The 19666-nt window shown below is 43.0% G+C and overlaps 1 protein-coding gene and 1 long non-coding RNA gene across 2 annotated transcripts; one reads left to right on the top strand and one right to left on the bottom strand.

Annotated features, from left to right (window-relative positions):
* Positions 1-567: 567 nt before the first annotated feature.
* LOC131914698 (uncharacterized) lies at positions 568-4702 on the top strand. The gene is made up of 3 exons (XR_009380176.1): positions 568-661; positions 2092-2163; positions 4589-4702. It is a non-coding gene; the product is annotated as an uncharacterized LOC131914698 (long non-coding RNA).
* Positions 2747-19642, bottom strand: LOC131914697 (baculoviral IAP repeat-containing protein 2). The gene is made up of 8 exons (XM_059267281.1): positions 18101-19642; positions 17916-18015; positions 12673-12751; positions 11465-11510; positions 6487-6726; positions 3824-4078; positions 3525-3566; positions 2747-3442 (listed from the first exon to the last, which is right to left on the bottom strand). Exons 1-8 carry the CDS (start codon positions 18912-18914, stop codon positions 3249-3251), a joined length of 1770 nt encoding a protein of 589 aa, XP_059123264.1. The 5' UTR covers positions 18915-19642; the 3' UTR covers positions 2747-3248.
* Positions 19643-19666: the final 24 nt, after the last annotated feature.

Below are 19666 nucleotides of genomic sequence, written 5' to 3' on the forward strand. Positions count from 1 at the left end.
CACACAAGTGGCCAGGACCCTCCCCGAGGACCTCCAACTGCCAGGTTCCACCCCTAGAACATTCTAACTGTCCTGCCCTACAGAGTAAAAAGCCCAAGCTCTGAACTTGAAATCCCACCTATCCCCACCCTGGGAAGCTCCAACTCACCCCCAAGAAGCTATACAAGCCCTGTCTTCAGCTCAGTTCGATGCAGTTTCTTGTCCAAGCAGAGGCAGCCACCCTCCTGGGTTCTTCCCTCCCAGTCTCATGTGTGAGGTTTGTTGTGTGGTATGACTTTGTGGTATTCTTTGGCTCCTGACTGCCAGGATACCTTTCCCCTCAGAGCTGAAACATAGACTGGAGCTCACCTACATGATACTTCTCCTTGATTACTGCTTTTAAAGACCTATTTCCAAATGCAATTGCATTCTCAGTTCCCATATTATAAACTCCAAAATCAAAACTTGGCCCAGAGAACAGCTCACTTGCTTGGCAGACAGTGACTCCTCAATGCATACTAGCCAGTAGTAAGCAAAGGGCTAAACAGATTAAACAGTAAGTTCTAAAAGGACTGACTACCATTTAAGAGGGCATGAAGGGCTTGTTCTTGTTTTTGAATTGCAGAGTCTGAGATAAAACTCAGATGGCCTGGCACTGAACTGCCTACATCCTCATCTTGGGGTAAGTTCTAACTGGGTTGCTTGACTGGCAAACTTCTAATTTTACTCCCTGAGAAAGCTGAATGCCTCATCAGAAATCATTCATAATAGGTCCAAGATGAAGATAAAAAGTTTGACATGTTTTAGACCTACTATGTATTCAGAGTGTAAGAAACTTCTTTGCATTTCCCCCATGGTGGTATAGACAAACTTTCTCTTGCTAATACAAGATTCTGAACCTAGGCAGTGCCATTTATTTATCCTGACAGAGCTTCAGAAATGGCCCAGGGATTTAGAGCATTTGCTCCTCTTAAAGATGACCAGAGTTCACAACTCCAGCACCAGGGTTACAACACCCTCTGTGGACAACTGCACACATGTACAGACAGAAACACAGACAGAAACAGAAACAAATCTTTACAAAGACAATCAGGACAGGATGGGAACATTCCCAGAACAGTGGAAAGCAAAGATTTTATCCACCTTTCTCGAGTCTAAACACTGACCTTGTAGAGTAAGAAAAAATGGATAGTTATTCTTGTTTGTCAACTTGACTATATTTAGAATTAACTAAAACCCAAAAATGGAGGGCACACCTGTAAGGGATTTTTGCTTAATTTGAAGTAGGAAAATTCACTTTCAATCAGGATCTTGAGTTGAGAAGACACACCTTTAATCCACACCCTTTGAGCTGGGAAAACCCACCACTATTCTGGACCACACCTTCTGCTGGAAGCCTATGTAAGGACACAGAAGTAGGAAGCTTTGCTCTTTGCCTCCTTATTCTCACCTCCTGAGCAAGTCCATTCCTTCACTGGCATTAGAGCCTACTTCTTCCGGATTCTGGTGTATTCTGAAGACCCGCTGAGACATCCAGTCCTGTGGACTGAGCAACTACTAGATTATTGGACTTTCCATTCATAGCTAGCCACTGTTGGATTATCGAGACTGCAGCTTATAAGTCATTCTAATAAATCCTCTTTCTATACATATATAGATTCATTCTCAAAGTTCTGTTACTCTAGAGAGCCCTAACACAGAGGGTCTTGGTTTTTGTTTGGTTGGTTTTGTCTTATTAGCTATCCCTGGCTGCTCTGGAACTCACTATGCAGTCCAGGGCATCTTTGCTCTGTCTTGGTCAGGGTTTTTATTGCTACGATAAAACACCATAACCCAAAGCAACTTGGGGAAGAAAGGGTTTATTTCAGCTTACAACTCTCAGGTCACGCTCCATCACTGAGGGAAGTCAGAACAGGAACTGAAGCAGAGGCTATGGAGGTGTGCTGCTTACTGGCTTGCTTTCTTGTACCACCCAGGACCACCAGCCCAGGAATGGTACCACCTAAAATGGGCTGGGCCCTCCCACATCAATTTTTAATCAAGAAAATGTCCCACAGACATGTCTACAAGCCAATCTTATATATGTTCTCAATTAAGACTCCCTCTTCCCAGGTATGTCTAAATTTGTTAAGTTGTCAAAAACCAATCAGCAGAGAGATCCACTTGCCTCTGCTAAGACTGAAGGTATGTACCACCATGCCATTTTGTTTTGTTTGTTTTGTTTCTGTTTGTTTTTTGAGACAGGGTTGCTCTGTGTAAATTCTGCCCGTCCTGGAACTCTCTCTGTAGATCGGGCTGACCTCAGACTCAGAGATCCACTTGCATCTGCCTCCTGAGTACTGGGATTAAAAGCATGCACCACCATGTCCAGCTTGTTTTTTTAAAATATACTTCACTTTTCACAAGTCTACCAAACCTACATCTGGGACTGGTCATATACGATTTGGTCCACAAAGAGGGTACTACTTATCATGACTGTGTCCTTCCCCAATCCTATCAACACCTACATACTAGGCAAGTATACTGTTTCTTGTAAATTCTCAGGTAGATTTATCTGAGCTTTTTGATAGTGAAGTCTTCACCCAATGCTTTATTTGCAAAGCATACACAGTTTGTTAGCTAAAGGAATTCTCATGAATTGCATCATTAGAAACACTTTAATAATTTGTTTTATGAATTCATTTTTTCACCTAAGAGCAAATGAGTGCAATGAAGTCTTAAGAAAATTACTTTTTTAAGTCAAGGTAGAAAACACACTGTGATGATGCAAGCCTTTCAAAAACACTTTATTAATACGTTTCTCACAATTAGGGGAATCTTATTTACCAAGTAACAGAAAAATCCTTATTCTCCAGGAAGGAAACGCACCATGAAGCATGAGGCACGAGGCACTGTAACTGCTGGGTGCCAGGGCTACTGGTTTCCAGGATTTCTGAGCTCCACATCACCCAAATCTAAAGCTTCCACAAACTCCAAACCCAGTAACTCCTGAATGACACACAGCAAGCACCACCATTCCTGTTCTTATACATTCTCACTCCTTAGCTGACCAGCATGGACCTTTTCTTGCAACTCAACATACACAGTCCTTAGCTGACCAGCATGGACCTTCTCTTGCAACTAAACAAATTAAATATACAATACTGTCTTTCATGAAGCAGGATTACTAGCTCTGGAGAAGAGCAAACATGAATGTACTCGTTGAATCAGTAATTCATTCTTTTTCAGACGGCTTCTGGTGTCCAATGATACTTTAAACCACTCTTCATTTATGAGAGAAATGTGCGCACAGTCCCCTTGATGGTGCCCCTGCAGATGGGGCACTTTCTCAGGGAAGGGGCACACTCCTGGCAGACTACCAGATGACCACAAGGAATGAACACAATAGAAACCTCTCTGTCCATACACACTTTGCAAGTTCGTTCTTCTTGCAATCTCCGCAACTGCTCTTCCAAAGACAAGCCTAAGTTAGAGAAAAAGAGCATTGGTAAAATGCAGCTTCTCAAGAGTGACAGAAGTAATGTGGAGTATTTACTGTGCTTTACCTGAAACGTCTTCTGCTGGAATATACTTCATGTTCTTTTCCACTGAAAAAAGAAAGCATACAAAAAATCTATCTCTATCAATACAAAACACTTTTAATCTACTATTTTTATATGGATTTTTAATTTTTATTACAAAGAATACTACCTAGACAGCAAAATACACCAGGTTTTTGTTTTTTGTTTTCTTTTTGAATAGATAAAATGTACGGATTACAGTCTCATTAGGTTTGTTCTGCTTGCTCAACAAACAGAGGAACAAAGCCCTACATAGCTATCTAAATAATTTCCAAACCACTCACCAAATAAGTTTTCGTATAACGTGGAGTCAATTTCCTTCAGACAGTTTTTGAAGATATTGGCTGCAGCATTTCCTTTGACTAAAACAGTGTCAATCAGCTCTCTTGCTTGTAAGGGCACCTGTGTTTTCTGTCGGATGATATCATGTTCCTGTCTAGTGATTACACTGGCCTCCAGAAGCTGATCCAGGATCGGAAGGACACACGTCAACTGCTGAAAGAGGGCCATCCTATTCTTCCGAATTAGTGACAAGTCACCTTCAGTTCAAAACAAGCAAGAAAAAAGTTCATGACATTTCAAACGCCCCCAACTACACCCAACCAACCCTATACACAAATTAGGCACTAAGCTGAGCTGAAGGAAACTGACTTGTGTGCACCTCGCTGCTGCCATCTCAAACTTCCAGATTAAACTCAGACGGCCCACACGGCACATACACACGCTTTCAAGTCTAAATACTGATGAATAGTAAAGCATGTGCCTCTTTTTCTTTCTTTCCCCATCATGAAATTCAAAAGTAATTTATTTTTATCTATATTATATCACTTTACTTGTTTACAAGTAGAGGCACACAAATTGTCATGTTCAAAATGTCAACTATCTTCCAGATAGGGAGCCTCAGAATAGCACGAGTGGCTTGTCAAACCAGTCCTAAACTAGCTGAATTTTTTTGGTTTGTTATTTACTAAGATAGGACCTTATGTATTCAGGCTCCATATGTAGCCAAGGATGGCCCTGATCCTCGTGACTCTTCTTCCCTTCTACAGATGAACCACTAAACCTGGTTTACATCGTGCTGACATCCTTTCTGAGACCCCACACCATCTGTGAACTACAGCACTCAAAAGCTTAAGCTACAAATCAAGGCCGACTTAGCGGGCTCACAGGTAAGTCTAGCCACTTTAGCCACGTCCCCGGCCATACATCTCAGCTTCCTGATCTGAAATATGAATAAAGCACCTTCCTTAAAGAGTTCAATAAAATACACATAAACCACTTAGCACAATACCAGGCGCATTTTATAAATCTAAATTTATAGTGCAGCTTTAGAAACTGAATCTAGCTTGTTCATAAGAGAATACCTTACTTCGAAGGTTAAGAAACTCCAAATTTAGTTGAATGAGCTGCCTACCTATTAACCGAAAAGGCCAGAATTTAAACGCCAATCTGTCTCAATCTGGAAAGTTAGACTTCTAAACACATTGCTATATGGTCATACAACAAGGCTGTCTTGAACTAGTCTTTTTTTTTTTAAACATTTTCTTCCGGGGGGGGGGGGGGGCTGGAGGGGTGTGCCACACCATGCAACTGGTAGGGGTCAGTTCTCACCTTCCACCATGTTGGTCCTGGCAGCAAACTCAGCCGTCAGGCTTGGCAGCAAGTGCCCCACTGGCCTGAACTATGCCTACCTTTACTTAAGGACAAAACCGTCTTCCAACCCAATACCCAATTTACACTACACATACAGCCGTCACTGCTCTGACAGCTCTTTGGGGTTTTGTACACTGTGGGTGTGTGTGCACAAGTGCCATGGCCCGCATACAGCAGTCAGAGGACAGTCTGTAGGAGCTGGCCTTATCCTCTGACCATGTGCGTCTCAGGTACTGAGCTAGGCTGTCAGGGTGGACAGCAAGCACCCTTTTCCACTGGGCCATCTTGCAGGCCCTCTGCTAGCTCTCAGACTCTGTCTTTTGTAACCTAGTTTTCCCAGCTGGTCTACATGCTTGAGAACAATCAGCACTTTCACATTACTTACCTCTGCTGTTCACATACTTAAACATATGAAAATATTTGTTAGATGTTCTGGGAGGTTAAGATGTGAAAAAAAATCTACACAAATATCAAAATCATTTATATATTGTCCTTGGGTTAGGCAAAGGACCACAGGCCAGGATGTCATCTTAAGTTGGTGTTTTGGTGTAAGAAGCACCTACCAAGGATTACTAGTAAAATACCATATAGATTTGAAGGAACTTTATTTAAAAAGTAGGAAAATCGGAATCTTTTAAAAAGAGATTCTTGCTATGTAGCCCAGGCAGATCATGAACTCGGCATACTCCTGCCTCTCTCTCCTGAATTCCAGGAGTATAGGAACTAGGCATGTTCCACTACAACCAGCTCTGATTCAGTTTTTAAATACTGCTTTAAAAAAAAAAAAAAGTATTCATTGTGTATGGGCCTGAGTGTATGTATACCAGGTGCATGCAAAGGTCACAAGTATTCATTTTTGTGTGTGTGTATGGGCCTGAGTGTATGTATGTGTACCAGGTCACAAGAGGGTGTCAGATACCCTGGAACTGGAGTTTCGGACACTGGACTCCACATGGGTTATGAGAACCAACTCAGGCCCTTCGCAAGAACAGCAAAAGCTCTTAGTCACTGAGCCACTTCCCCAACCCTTGAAACCATGCTTTTTAAATTTAGCTATGTAGAAAGAAAAAACTGCAATATAGCTCAAGAAAAAAGTTTATTAGAAATCTGGGTATGGTGGCACATATATGTAATCCCAGTACTTTGGTGGCGTTAAAGCCAGCCTGAGCTTGGCAAACAGACAGTTTGGAAATACTGGGGGGCGGCGGAGGTGTCACCAGCAATGCATGGGTGTGAAATGAGGATGCTGCCCTGTAACGTGACTGAGAAACTGTCGCCACCAACCCTGCAATACCTGATGCCACTTCTTCAGTCTGTCTGTCCCTCTCCTCCTCTCTTCTTTCATCCTCAGCATTAAGAAGTGCTGAGACAATGTCGCTGACGGTCCTGTAATTGTCCCCGGTGGCCAGGATTTGACGCTGAACCGTCTGTCTCACCAGGCTCCTACTGAAGCCCATTTCCAACGCCGCTTTAACCACAGGCGTGCTCATCATGACCGCATCTTCTGAACTTCCGCCAGGTCCGAAATGCACAACTGCTCATAAACAAATTTGCTAATGTTAAACTCCACATATTTAAAACTATGGAAAATAATGACTGTAGCACCTTTATTCTCATATCCTGATAAGGGAGATATATCATATGCATCAATTAAATTAAATTAACTTCAATAAAATTTAAACTTGATAATGGGCAAATGAGAGTACAGTTTATGCACTATGCACTTAACAAATTACTTCCTATAGTTCATACATCCTAGACACACTTAATAAAAAGACTCTCTTGGCAACAGGCCTAGGCATCTGCACTGTTAAACATTTCACCAGTGTTGATGAGATGGCCCAGTGGTAAAGGCACTTGCTGCCAACCTCACAGCCTTAAGTCCTCACAGCCTTAAGTTCAATTCACAGGACCCATAAGTAGGAGAAAAGAACCAACTCCCCAAAGTCTTCCTCTTTTTTTTTTTTGGTTTTTCAAGACAGGGTTTCTCTGTGTAGCTTTGCGCCTTTCCTGGAACTCACTTGGTAGCCCAGGCTGGCCTCGAACTCATAGAGATCCGCCTGCCTCTGCCTCCCAAGTGCTGGGATTAAAGGCGTGTGCCACCACCACCTGGCTCCTCTTTTTTTTTTAAATGATTTATTTATTTATTCTATGTGGACTGGTGTTTTGCCTGCATGTGTATCTGTATAAGGGTGTTGGATTCCCCTGAAACTGGAGCCACAGACAGTTGTGAGCTGCCATGTAAGTGCTAGGAATTGAACCTGGGTCCTCTGAAAGAGCAGCCAGTGCTCTTAACTGCTGAGCCATCTCTCCAGCCCCCAAAGTTGTCCTCTTAACCTCCATACATATGCTGTGGCACGGGCACCCACACATGCTGTGGAATATTCCTTTACACTGTATGAACACATGTTGCTGTGATTGGTTTAATGAACAAGCTGACTGGCCAATAGCTCAACAGGATACAGTTGGTGGGAGAGCCAAACTGAGAACGATGGGATGAGGAAGGGCAGAGTCAGGAGTCACCGGCAAAATGCAGAGAAGCAAGATGAGAACGTCATACTGAGAAAAGGTATCAAGCCATGTAGCTAAACATAGATAAGAATTATGGGTTAGTTTAAAGTGTAAGAGTTAGCTAGTAACAAGCCTGAGCTATCGGTCGAGCATTTATAGGTAATATGAAGCCACTGAGTGGTTATTTGGGAACTGACTGGTTGGAGAGAAACGTCTGACTACACACACATACACAATAAATAAATACTTTTTTTCAAAAATTAAGCAGGCAAGATGGGTCATGGTAAAAGTGTTTTCTGCACAAGCCTACCCAAATTCAAGTCCTGAAACTCACAGTAGAGGACTGACTCCTGAAATAATTAATCCTCACTGTCTCTGTGTCTCTCTTACAAACCCAATTAAATGAAATAGAAGATCTTCCTAAATGATTCTAATATAAATTCTTTTTTAAAAACTAATGTGCTACAAAAATGAAGGAGTGAGAAATCACCTCCAAGCAGGAAAATCGGGGAAACTGAACATGTGACAACACAGACAAAGCCTTGGGTCCTTTCCTGACACTCAAAAACAAGATTTAACAAGCTACATCCTCAAAAAATAAAAATAAATAAACACACACAGTAGGAAATAGGGTAACATGGAGGTACAGCTCCTTGGTAGAATGCTTATCTAGCATTTGGTTGATAGCACATTAAAAAAAATTTAATTAAGAAATGGGGGTATAGCCTAAGTAGAGGACTTGTCTGGCATGCTTGAAAATTCCATTTCTAGCAATCATACATACATCTATTCCCTTCCCCCATAAAGGGACTAGGTGTGGGGCTGGGGCTTTGCAAAGTGTGGTGAGTTCTTGCCAAGCACACATGAGCACTTGGGCTGGATTCACACCACCAATGGAGATGTATCAGACTTGAATGATGAAGAATGTCTAAATAGGTACATAAATGAGACAGAAAAAACAACAAAGATGGGAAGCATAAAGATAGAATGAAAACACACAGTTAATGGAAAGTAATGATATTCTGAACAGAGAGGCTATCGAGATGAAAAGGTGATGAAAGTAGGAACCGGGAGGCCATTTCTGAGAGGACGGGCTGGGGAAGCATTTTCTGTTAACAGTCAGTGCGAGCTCACCCTGTGCTGCACTGTTTACTTTTCCAAGACACTGTACTGCCATCTGCTGGAAACTGGTACAATAAACACACAAATGTCCAATGTCAAAAAGTGTGGAGAGCAACCTCCTCAAAAGCATGTCTGAAGAGACCAAAACAGCCTTGATCCCTGACACCTCCTACAGAAAATAATACTGAAAAATAAATAAAATCTTGAAACTGAAGTGATAAAGTAAGTGATGGAATGTCTGAAAGAGACCAGCAAGCATTAACAGTCTTAAACAGGACAAAGCTTGGCATGGTCAAGAAATAAAGACTGTAGTAGACAGTGAGGACAGCAGCCAATGGATGGAGTGTTTCCATCACCCCAAGTTTGCCAGAATACTCTAGGAGGGTCTTGAGCAGAGGGCTATTCCAAAGGTGACTAGAAATGCTGCAGATGGTCTTGGGGCAACCTAGGATGAGGGAGACCTGTGCAGACAGATCAGGTAGCAAGGACGAGGCTGGCAGTGGGTAGACAGTGAAGGTCCAGCTGGTTCTGTAGCTGGTGTTATGAACTGCGATGAGAAGAGTGAGAGCAGAAGCTCTGAGGAACAAAAGTGAGGAACCCTGTGCTGCTTTGGCATATTTACTGAAACGGCCCTTCAGCCAGAAATGGAGGCACTTTAAATTTAAGCGGGTAACTGGACATTGCCACCTGGCACCCATCTGACTGACACTTCACATGGTAGCCTGTCATTTAGAAATAGGAAAAAGGAGCTAGCAAAGGAGACTGCTCAGAACCAACACAAGACACAGGAAAAACCCAAAGAATGTCAGTCAGGGAAGCCAACCAAAGGGTGTGCTGAGGACAAAAGCCCGTGTGCTGGAGTGTGCTTGTCACCCAGCACTAGGAAGGCTAAAGCTGTAGGACCCCAGGTTAGGGCAGCCAAGAATACAGCACAACACACTTCCAAAAGCAGCACTCAACCGTATCAAATGCCAGCTGTCACTAAGTAAGAGGTCTACTAGTACAGCAGTTTCCGGGGACCACGACACGAGGGGACCCTTGCCTCCTGTCATTACCAAAGCTACATTTACAAATTGGCAGCCAGGGGCATAATCCAGAGGATGAAGCCCAGGTATGACGGCATATACCTGTAATAAAGCATGTAGAGGCGGAGGCCAGAGGATTCAAAGTTCAAAGCCAGCTTGGGCCACATTATGAAACCCCGTCTCAGAAATGGATGAATAAAGGGGAAATAAAGAAAGAATGAACAGAGAAGAGTTCATGGAGACCAGTGGTTCTGATACAAAGACAAAAGTTCTCTTCTCATTCTTCTGTTTTCTCAGTGAAGCACATGGCCTAGGAAAACCGTGGCAAGAGCTAGAGTGCTACTGAGATGTGGCCCAGGGGAAAGCACTTGCCAGGCAAGCCAGAATGATTCTCAGAGCCAAGAGAACTGACTCCTGAGAATTGTCTTCTGATCTGTACATGTGCACTGTCTCACACACACACACACACACACACACACACACACACACACACACACACGTGTCCAAACATACATCATACACACATGTACACAATCTCTTACACATTCTTTTAAAAAGAATTTTGTAAATTAAAAACAAATCTGTGAAGAAAGAAAATGTCCAACAGTCATTCTGAAGACTGCCAAAGTGATTTTATAAACAAAAGAAAGATGTAAGTTTTAAGTAAGTTTCAAGAGGCTGGAAATATAGCATAGTGCAGCATGGCACACACAAGGCCCTGGATTCTAGCCTCGGCCCCAGCCTAAAGAAACACTAAACAAGAACAGACACCCACTACTTCACCTCCCTGGTTCTTCTACATAGGGGCAGTACCACACACTTAGTACTCCTTCCTTCCATGACCAGGTGCCTTATCTACTGCAGGCACAGCTTCCATGACTTCTATATCTTGGTCCTCTTTCTCTGTTCCAGCTAAAGCTGCCAATTCCTCTCTTGAAATGGTGAGCCAAAACTCCCCTTCTGATGTGATTAGCACATAAAGTGATAGTTATTCAACCACTTGGGGACCATGACACGCAGAGATCACATACATCAACTACTGAGTATGGTTAAGATTCAGCTCTAGCCATGTGGCAGTGGCGCACGCCTTTAATCCCAGCACTCGAGAGGCAGAGCCAGGCGGATCTCTGTGAGTTCGAGGCCAGCCTGGGCTACAGAGTGAGTTCCAGGACAGAAAAACCCTGTCTCGGACAAAAAAAAAAAAAAAAAAAAAAGATTCAGCTCTAATCCAGACCCTGCACTGAATACTATGTACCTCCTTTACACCTGACTTCCAGCCCCATCATCACAGATCAAGTGCACACTGGGCCTTTTCCAGCACACTCAAGCATGGCAGCCTTGTCCTCTCTGGAGGCAGAGCGTACCCACCACACCTTCCATTGGCACTGCTTCAGACTATCTGCTTTCTGCCTGTGTCCTGTTGTCTCCCATGAAATGTCAGCACTGCAAAGACCAATAAATGTCCTGGAATCTTTGAAAATATCACGAATCTTAGTAGACACCTAAATTTTCTACTCAACATCCTGCAGTTCCCCATATGACTTCCTCTAATATACTTTCACTCTTAACATTCTTACAAAAACTCCATTGTATTTGAAATGTTTTCCTACTTACTTGGAGGTTCAGAATTTTCCTCTGGGGTGTCTGAAGTGGACAACAGCTATGAAATAAGAGAACACTTGACAGGTAAATCAGAAATCTCAAACAGTCTAAACAGCACAGTCAGGGACTTGCCTTGCTGTAAGATAGGGTTCTCACTCTGTTGCAGAGGCTGGCCTAGAACTCATGGCAATCTTCCTGCCTCAGCTTTCCAAGTACTCGGGTGACAGGGGTGAGCCACCACACCCAAGCAAACAACAACATTCACTGTAAGTAAATGCACACACCCTTTCGGAAACCGGGTGGTTCAGATACTCATTGTAAGCCAGGTCTGCTAGCACATTCCTGTAAGTGCTTAGGAGGTTGCGGAAGGAAGACTAGGAGTTCAAGGCATCCCTCCTCGGCTGCATGCCTCAAACCTCTAAAACAAATAATGCACGTGTACACTGTACTTGGTTTTCTTTCACCATAATTATCACACGGCTATGCTTACACTTGATCTACATCCAAGTCAGGGTTCAAGTGTATCTCCATTTCAGAGAACAGGAAGATACAACAGTGGCTCCTCACTCCATTTGGAAAGTGATAGTTCATTTGGGTAACTCTTAAAAGGTTTAACTCCTAAAAAGGTTTTTTTGTTTGTTTTCTGGAAAAGGTGAGAGACATTGAAGATACCTCCTCAACCCCATTAAAAAAATTCTGTATATGGCAGAATAGTATTTTTCAAAAAAGTAAAAGTAAAAAATCAGTATTTATAAAGAAGCCTGAACAGCAAGCTAGCAACAAAACTACCAAGGATGCCGTTACCATGGCTACAAGACATGTAACATGAACTCCACAGCTCTACTAAGCACACACCCACAACCTCAGGTATGTCTTTCTTCCTAAGAACATTTCTTTTTCTTAACTATGGTGCTTAAAATCACTATAAGAACTTCTTGATCAACTCCAATTTTGCCTCAAAAATTTTGTACATAGAACTAATAAAACAGATATAAATAGGGTCTCTGTCTCATTCAACCTGGAACTCCCTGAATGGTTAGATTTTCTGGCCAGAGAGCTCCAGAGATTCATTGGTCTCTAACGCCCTAGTTACCAGTGCATGCTGCCACACCCAGCTTCCGGTGCTAGGATCTGAACTCAGGGCCTCATATTGCCTAGTAGGCACTTTACCAAATGAGTCATCTCCCCAGCGCTCACGTTAATTTGAAGAATCAGTTTACCTGTTCAAGAAGATGAGGATATCTAGCTTGAATCTCATCAACAAACTCCTGCCCCTTCATCCGTATCAAGAACTCACACCTAAATGTGAAATAAAAATGATTCTAAATTATTTCATATCAAACATTTTGATATTTCATATCAAAAATAAAATTATTCTAGAAGAGTGATTTTCAAATCTTCTGATTATACCCCACAGCAAAAATTTTATATCACAACCCAGGAGACATTTCTATCTAAGAGAACCCAAACTATCATACACCAGCACACATTCTTACTGTGTTAGTACATTCCATTATTTTTCTGTCTCCTTCCACTTACACACAGCAAAGGGAAAATTCTGGACTCAGAAAGGGCAAAAGTTGGCATGTGAAAAACAACGTTACAGACATTGTCTTTTTGTGTTTAACACTATTTCAAAAACTATTGCTCATTATCTATTAAAAGTTTATTGTTCACAATGTAGTAATGGCCAATCCTGCTCCAGAGTTCATGCTCCTATCTTGAAATACAACCCATCACACTCTCTCCAGGAAACACATGATCAAGTACTTTATCTCCACATTTTGTAGCAGTTTCTCAAATATTTAAACTGCTATAACTTCTCAAAGGAATTTCACATAACATCCATTGCCATATTCAAATTTTCTTTTAAAAGCACAAAAACAAAAAAATCTTGATCTACACTCATACTATGTGCAAAAATAAACTAAATATGAAAGACATCCTTAACTGTAAGAAAAGTCCTTTTGTCCTTCCTTACGTCAGAATGTTCTTCCATAAGAAGCTTGGAAGGAAGGCTGGACACAGCTCAGTGCTCAAGAGCACTTGCTGCTCTTACAGAGAACCAGAGTTCAGTTCCCAGCACTCACGTCAGGAAGCTCAGTCTTCTATAACTCTAGCTCCAGGTAATCCAATGCTCTGGCCTTCTTGGGCATCTACATTCCTGTGCACAGGTCCACATGTAGTTACACACTGTGTTAGATATAGTTTTATGTCCATAAGCTCACGCTGCAAGGCATTTTTATAAATAGTGACTGAAGGTGGAGGGCCCAGTCCATCATGGGTGGGGCCACCACTGGGGCTGGTGGTCCTGGGTTCTATAAGAAAGCAGGCTGACTTGATGCATGGAGAGGGGCTTGTTCCTGCCTCAACTTGATATGCCAGGGAGGCCTTACCCTCTCTGAGTAGTAGATAGGGGGGTGGGATAGTGGAAAGATAAGGAGGGGATGGGAGGAGGGGAGGGAGGGGGAAGTGTGGTTGGTATGTAAAAAGAAAAAAAAATTAAGGAAAAAAGAAAGAAAGCAGGCCGAGCAAGCCATGGGGAGCAAGCCAGTAAGCAGCACCCCTTTGTTGTCTGCATCAGCTCCCGCCTCCAGGTTCCTGCCCTGTTCGAGTTCCTGTCCTGACTTCTTTTGATGATGAACTGTGATGTGGAAGCAAAAGCCAAATAAACCTTTTCCTCCCTAAGTTGCTTTGGTCATGGTGTTTCATCACAGCAATAGTAACCCTACCTAATACACACATAATTAAATATGGTAAAAATAAATCTAAAACAAAGTAAAGAAGCCTGGTAGTATAGCTTCATCAGATACAAAGCCTATGCTTAGCATGCTGAGCCCACAGGATTCAATATCCAAAAACAGAACTTTTAGGTAGGGACCAAAAACATAATTCATAGAAGATAAAATGAAAGACATCTGTTCTTCAAAAGACTCTGTTAAAGGAATGAGGAAAGAAGGGGAGGGGGAGCTAGAGAGATGGAGCAGTGGTTAAGAGCAACTGCTGCTCTCCCAGGGTGCCCAGCACCTATGTGAAGGGCTCTCAACTGCCTGTAATCCCAGCTCTAGGAGTTTTTATGCCCTCCTCTGGTTTCCACAGGCACCTGTATTCACATGGTTCACACTCAGACAACCCATACACATAAATAAAAATTAAAAACCAGAAGTGAAAACATTGATGGACCAGACTGACTCCATCTTAAGGATGGAGGCCATTTGGTTATAAGTTCATTACTGTTTGCTGCAAAAGTTGACCATGCTTTAACTGTTTCTGGAACGTTACACGCTCCCCACCCTATGGAGTTGACTCACATACTGAATACACCCTGATAAGATCAGATGGTCTGCCAAACAATGTTAAAATGTTCAGCTAAGTTCCTACGTAGCCAAAATTCCTCTGGAAATCCTCCAACCCTTGAAAACCCCCTAGTCTTACAGTTTTGGACTATAGAAACCCTACTCTCTCCTGTGTCCAATGCTATTTTTTCAAACTCCACTTTAGGGAGATAGCCTGAATAACAGAAAATAAAGCTTGCTTAATTTAACCAGAGAATCTGGGTAATGGTCTTTACTCTCGTTCGGTGGGATTAACAAATATAAACCACAGATTAAAGGAGAGTTTGCAAGAATGTTATCAGAAAGATGGCATAGTAAAAGGTTCTTGTTTGCTTGCTTCTATAACAAACCCAAACTAAAAAAGACAGCTGTCCGTGGAATACACAGCCTAGGAAGAGCTCAATAGCCCAATTAACATAAAATGAAGACAGATATGTGGGTGGAGACTGTGGCAGTGGTGGGGTGTTTGAATGCTCGAGGCCAGGGGTCAATCATCAGGATCACAACAGAAAAGAGAGAGAGAAAGAGAAAAAAAGGAGGGGAGAGGGGTGGAGAGGAGGAACAGAAGGCCCACTGGGGAGGACAGGCTTAGCAGAGACATCTGGAAACAGGTGGGCTCAGAGGAGCACAGGAGTCTCTGTATCAGTAGTCTGCCAGGCAGACACCACCATGGTTCCTAGAGGCTTACTTTGGGGAGAAACCCAGAACCTTTGCCACTGAAGTTATCAACAACCTTGAAATAATCACCAACCTCCTGAGGTATCACAGCAAAAGACTCTCTAGTGTGCACTGGCATTGAATTCAGAACCTCCTCTGCCAAGGAGCAGCCAGTTCACACCCTACTGCTGAGGAACCCTGCAGGCAGAAAGGAGCAGGTGCTGCAACACTCCACAAGGAACCACCTTCCTCCCTAGCCCATGCACTGCATCCATGCTGCAGAATAACCTGCATGTCAGAGCCCATCCTATATCCACTCTGTTGTAGCTAGAGTTTTCCTGCCTGGCCCACAGTCAGGACAAATCTCTCTCACCTGCCAGTCCCACAGCTGCTCAGACCCGACCAAGTAAACACAGAGACTTATATTGGTTACAAACTGTATGGCCATGGCAGGCTTCTTTCTAACTGTTCTTACAGCTTAAATTAATCCATTTCCATTAATCTATACCTTGCCACGTGGCTCGTGGCTTACCGGCATCTTCACACGCTGTTTGTCATCGTGGCGGCCGGCAGTGTCTCTCTGACTCAGCCTTCCACTTCCCAGCTTTATTCTCCTCCTTGTCCCGCCTACACTTCCTGCCTAGCCAATGGCCAATCAGTGTTTTATTTATTGACTAATCAGCAACACACTTGACATACAGACCATCCCACAGCACTCTGTTCTTGTGCTCTTCAAGCCCCAGCCCTGCAGCTGTTCTGCACACACCTGTGCTCCACATCTACTCCAGCTGCTCCAGCTGTGTGTCCTCATCTCAGCACAGCACTCAGGGCTCGCTCTGCACACTCACAGAGATCGCTCTGTGGCTGCTCTTCAGGCTCTCGAACGTCAAGACAGACACCAGTGCTACTGCCACCACCATTGACAGAACACTCACAAGCCACAACAGGTATCAACAGGGGTCCCATTGGTCAGGATGTTTCTCATGACAGAAGAGATCAAGTCTTCAGCCTTGCCACCAAAACCTTTAATGCTGCCCTGGACACTGAGAATCTCTAAAACCTTCACTGACAAAGACTTCAGCTAACAGAGCTGAATGGAGATTATGACACTGGACTTCCCAAGGAGTCAGAGCATACCATGCCCCTAACAAGCCCAAGCCGTCACCTACCTACAGTTAAAGGTCTTTGCTCAACACAGTCACAGAAACTAAGATGCAAGAAACTTAAAACACAAACAAAAACCATAAAAACAAAGGAATGCAATAATTTTCCAAGAACCAATTCAAAAAAAGGAAGAGAAAGGCGCTTACATACTGCCAGATAAGCAATTAATATTCATCTCCAGGGAGCTTGGTGAGTCTCAAGAGAATAAGACAGATAATGCAAACTAAAATGAAAGAACACAATGAGCAATTCTCGAGAGCACAGCAAAGAACAAAATTTACAGGTGAAGACAAATACAAAAATCACCCCATATACTTTTAAACTACTAACAATTTTTAACATTTTATTGATCCACTATAAATACTGCTACTTCAAAATTCTTGTTCATCATATATTATACAAAAATGACCAAAGGTCCTTGTAATTCCCTGAAGGAAGTCCAACAGATTCCTCATTATTATGGAAGGCATGCACAGGTCCAAACTCCCTTTATTGTACAATTTCACTTATATGTGGTACCTAAAGTAAAAACCTCAGATATAGCAAGTAGAAGGGTGGTTGCTGGGGGTATGCTCGCAAGTGTGTGGGATACAGAGTTTCAGTCTGAGAGGATGAAAAGGCTCTGAACGTGACTATAAAACAGTACATATGTACTTTATGCTACACAAGAATACATTTTACATGGCTAAATTGGTATATTTTATGTGTATCTTATCATAATAATTAAAAACACCTAACATAACCCATTCATTTTAGAAATGAGGTCCAAGTTCACAGAGCTAATTGGTTACAAACACACAATTTCCAATTCCATCTCACTAACAACTGTGCCCCTAAAATCTTGTTTTGTTTTGTTTGTTTTTTGAGACAGAGTTTTTCTCTGTGTAGTTTTGGTGTCTGTCCTGGATCTTGCTCTGTAGACCAGGCTGGCCTCGAACTCACAGAGATCCACCTGGCTCTGCCTCCTGAGTTCTGGGATTAAAGGCATGCACCACTGCCACCTGGCCCCTAAATTATTTTACGCAATAATAAAAATTAAGAGGTTAAGGATATACCTCAGGGGTATAGTACTTGCCTACCAGATGTGAGGCCCTGGGTTCAATCCTCCACACCACAATAAATTATCAGTTTTTAAGAACCAATTACCAAGCTGGGTGGTGGTGGCACACGCCTTTAATCCCAGCACTGGGCAGAGGCAGGCAGATGCTGTTGAGTTCAAGGCCAGCCTGGTATACAGAGCTAGTTTCAGAACAGCCAGGGCTACACAGAGAAACAAAAACCAAACAAGTAAACAAAGAAGCAGTTACCTTGGAAACCATTTGGCATGCTCCACCCAGGGGTCATCTCCAGACTCCCAACACCTCAGCCCGCCATCACAGCAAAAGCACTTGACGTCATCATTGCGATCTAAACAAGAGAAAAAGACCAGAAACTGATTCATGCATATTCCCATAAGCAAACTAGATAAAACTCTAGTTCTGCTGCATCTTACCCATGTAGTAAAATCCAGCACTTGCAAGCTGCTCAGGCTGAACAGGAACACTAGACGGCCAGTACAAAAACGTCCTCATTCGAGCAGTGTGTGTCTGCATACTCAGATTTGATATACTAAACCTCTGTGTTTCTGAAGAATTTTCCAGAAATGGGCAGTTGGGGAAATGTCTCCGATGCTCTGACATAGCATCATCCTTTGGTTCCCAGTTGCTCAGTTTCCCACCACAGGCAAAGCAGGCCACCCTGTCTCCAGGCCCTATGTAGTAGAAGCCGGCTCTGGCCAGGTCGGCCGGTGACAGAAAGGACAATGGCCACGAACTGTAAGTAAGCAGTCTGGCCTCTTCAGTAGTCATGGCATGGCTGCAGGGACTCATCCTCGATGGGGAGTCTTCCACTGCTCTACAACGGAGAGGGTTTGAGGACAAGCTGGAGTAAGTACCGCCGCGTTCCGGAGGAGGTAACGACTGTGCAAACCCACTCCTCACAGGAGCTGTGCTCTTAGTCGGGGACGGCAGACTAGCTGAAAGCAGAGTGTGGACAAAGCTGCAGCTGGGGTACAGCTGCCTGTGCTTTTCAACAGGGCTGTCCCCTTGTTTCCAGTTGTCCAGCATCAGGCCACAGCAGAAGCACTTGACCTTGTCGTTGACACCCGTGTAGTAAAAGCCAGCACGAGCCAGACTCCGTTCGGAGACAGGAACTCCAGCGGGGAAAGCTGAGTATGTGGACATTCTGTACAGCTCACATGAAAAGTCGTACTTCATTTTTTCTTTGCTCTCTCTCGTCCAATTTGGCAAGGTTGTGCTATTTTCCATTATACTTTTGGTTTTTTTGGTGTAAGGTACCTTGGACAACTCTCTGGGAGATAGTTTTGTGCATGAGTAGTGACAGTATTTCTGACAGCTTAAACTGCCCTGTGAAGCGTCTCACCACTTCACACTAAGATCTCTACCACACACAGAAATGGAATAGCAGGCTAACTAGGTAGAATTCACTCTGGATTTACATAAGTTCACTGTCACATAGGACAAATCTGTCTCCTTTTCCAAGACACTACACTACTCAGGACTCTGGGACAGTATTAACTCTTTTGGGTAACCCAAGAGCTATTTACCCATAATTTACTTTCATGAAAAGTTATGAAGTCTAGACACAAAGTCAATTGATGACTATATTGGAAAAATTTTCCCTTATAAGGACTTTAATACAACATCCAAACTACTCTATTCGTCTACCAAGTACAAGTAACTAAACTCTCCACATGGCCACATTTCCTAAAAGCTAATTTCGAATAGCTCATCATCACAGTATTTTCTAAAGTGGGTTATACTGATCTCAGTTACCTTCTGAGGAAGTTAACACACAGCCCTATTAAGACTACAGACAGTATGTGTGGTGAATGATCTTTGCTTAAAGCTTAGACTGTTATTCTTCTTACCTGTTAAATCTTATACGTCACTACCTCAAGCCTTCCTGTGTCTATCATTTTAAGACATCTGGTCAATAGACAGCAAACTTAACTAGACTGCATTTTTAAAAGTCCACCTGTTGTAGCTAAAGTTTTCAA

The sequence above is a fragment of the Peromyscus eremicus genome, chromosome 7, assembly GCF_949786415.1.
Source record: "Peromyscus eremicus chromosome 7, PerEre_H2_v1, whole genome shotgun sequence".
Classification (NCBI taxonomy): domain Eukaryota; kingdom Metazoa; phylum Chordata; class Mammalia; order Rodentia; family Cricetidae; genus Peromyscus; species Peromyscus eremicus.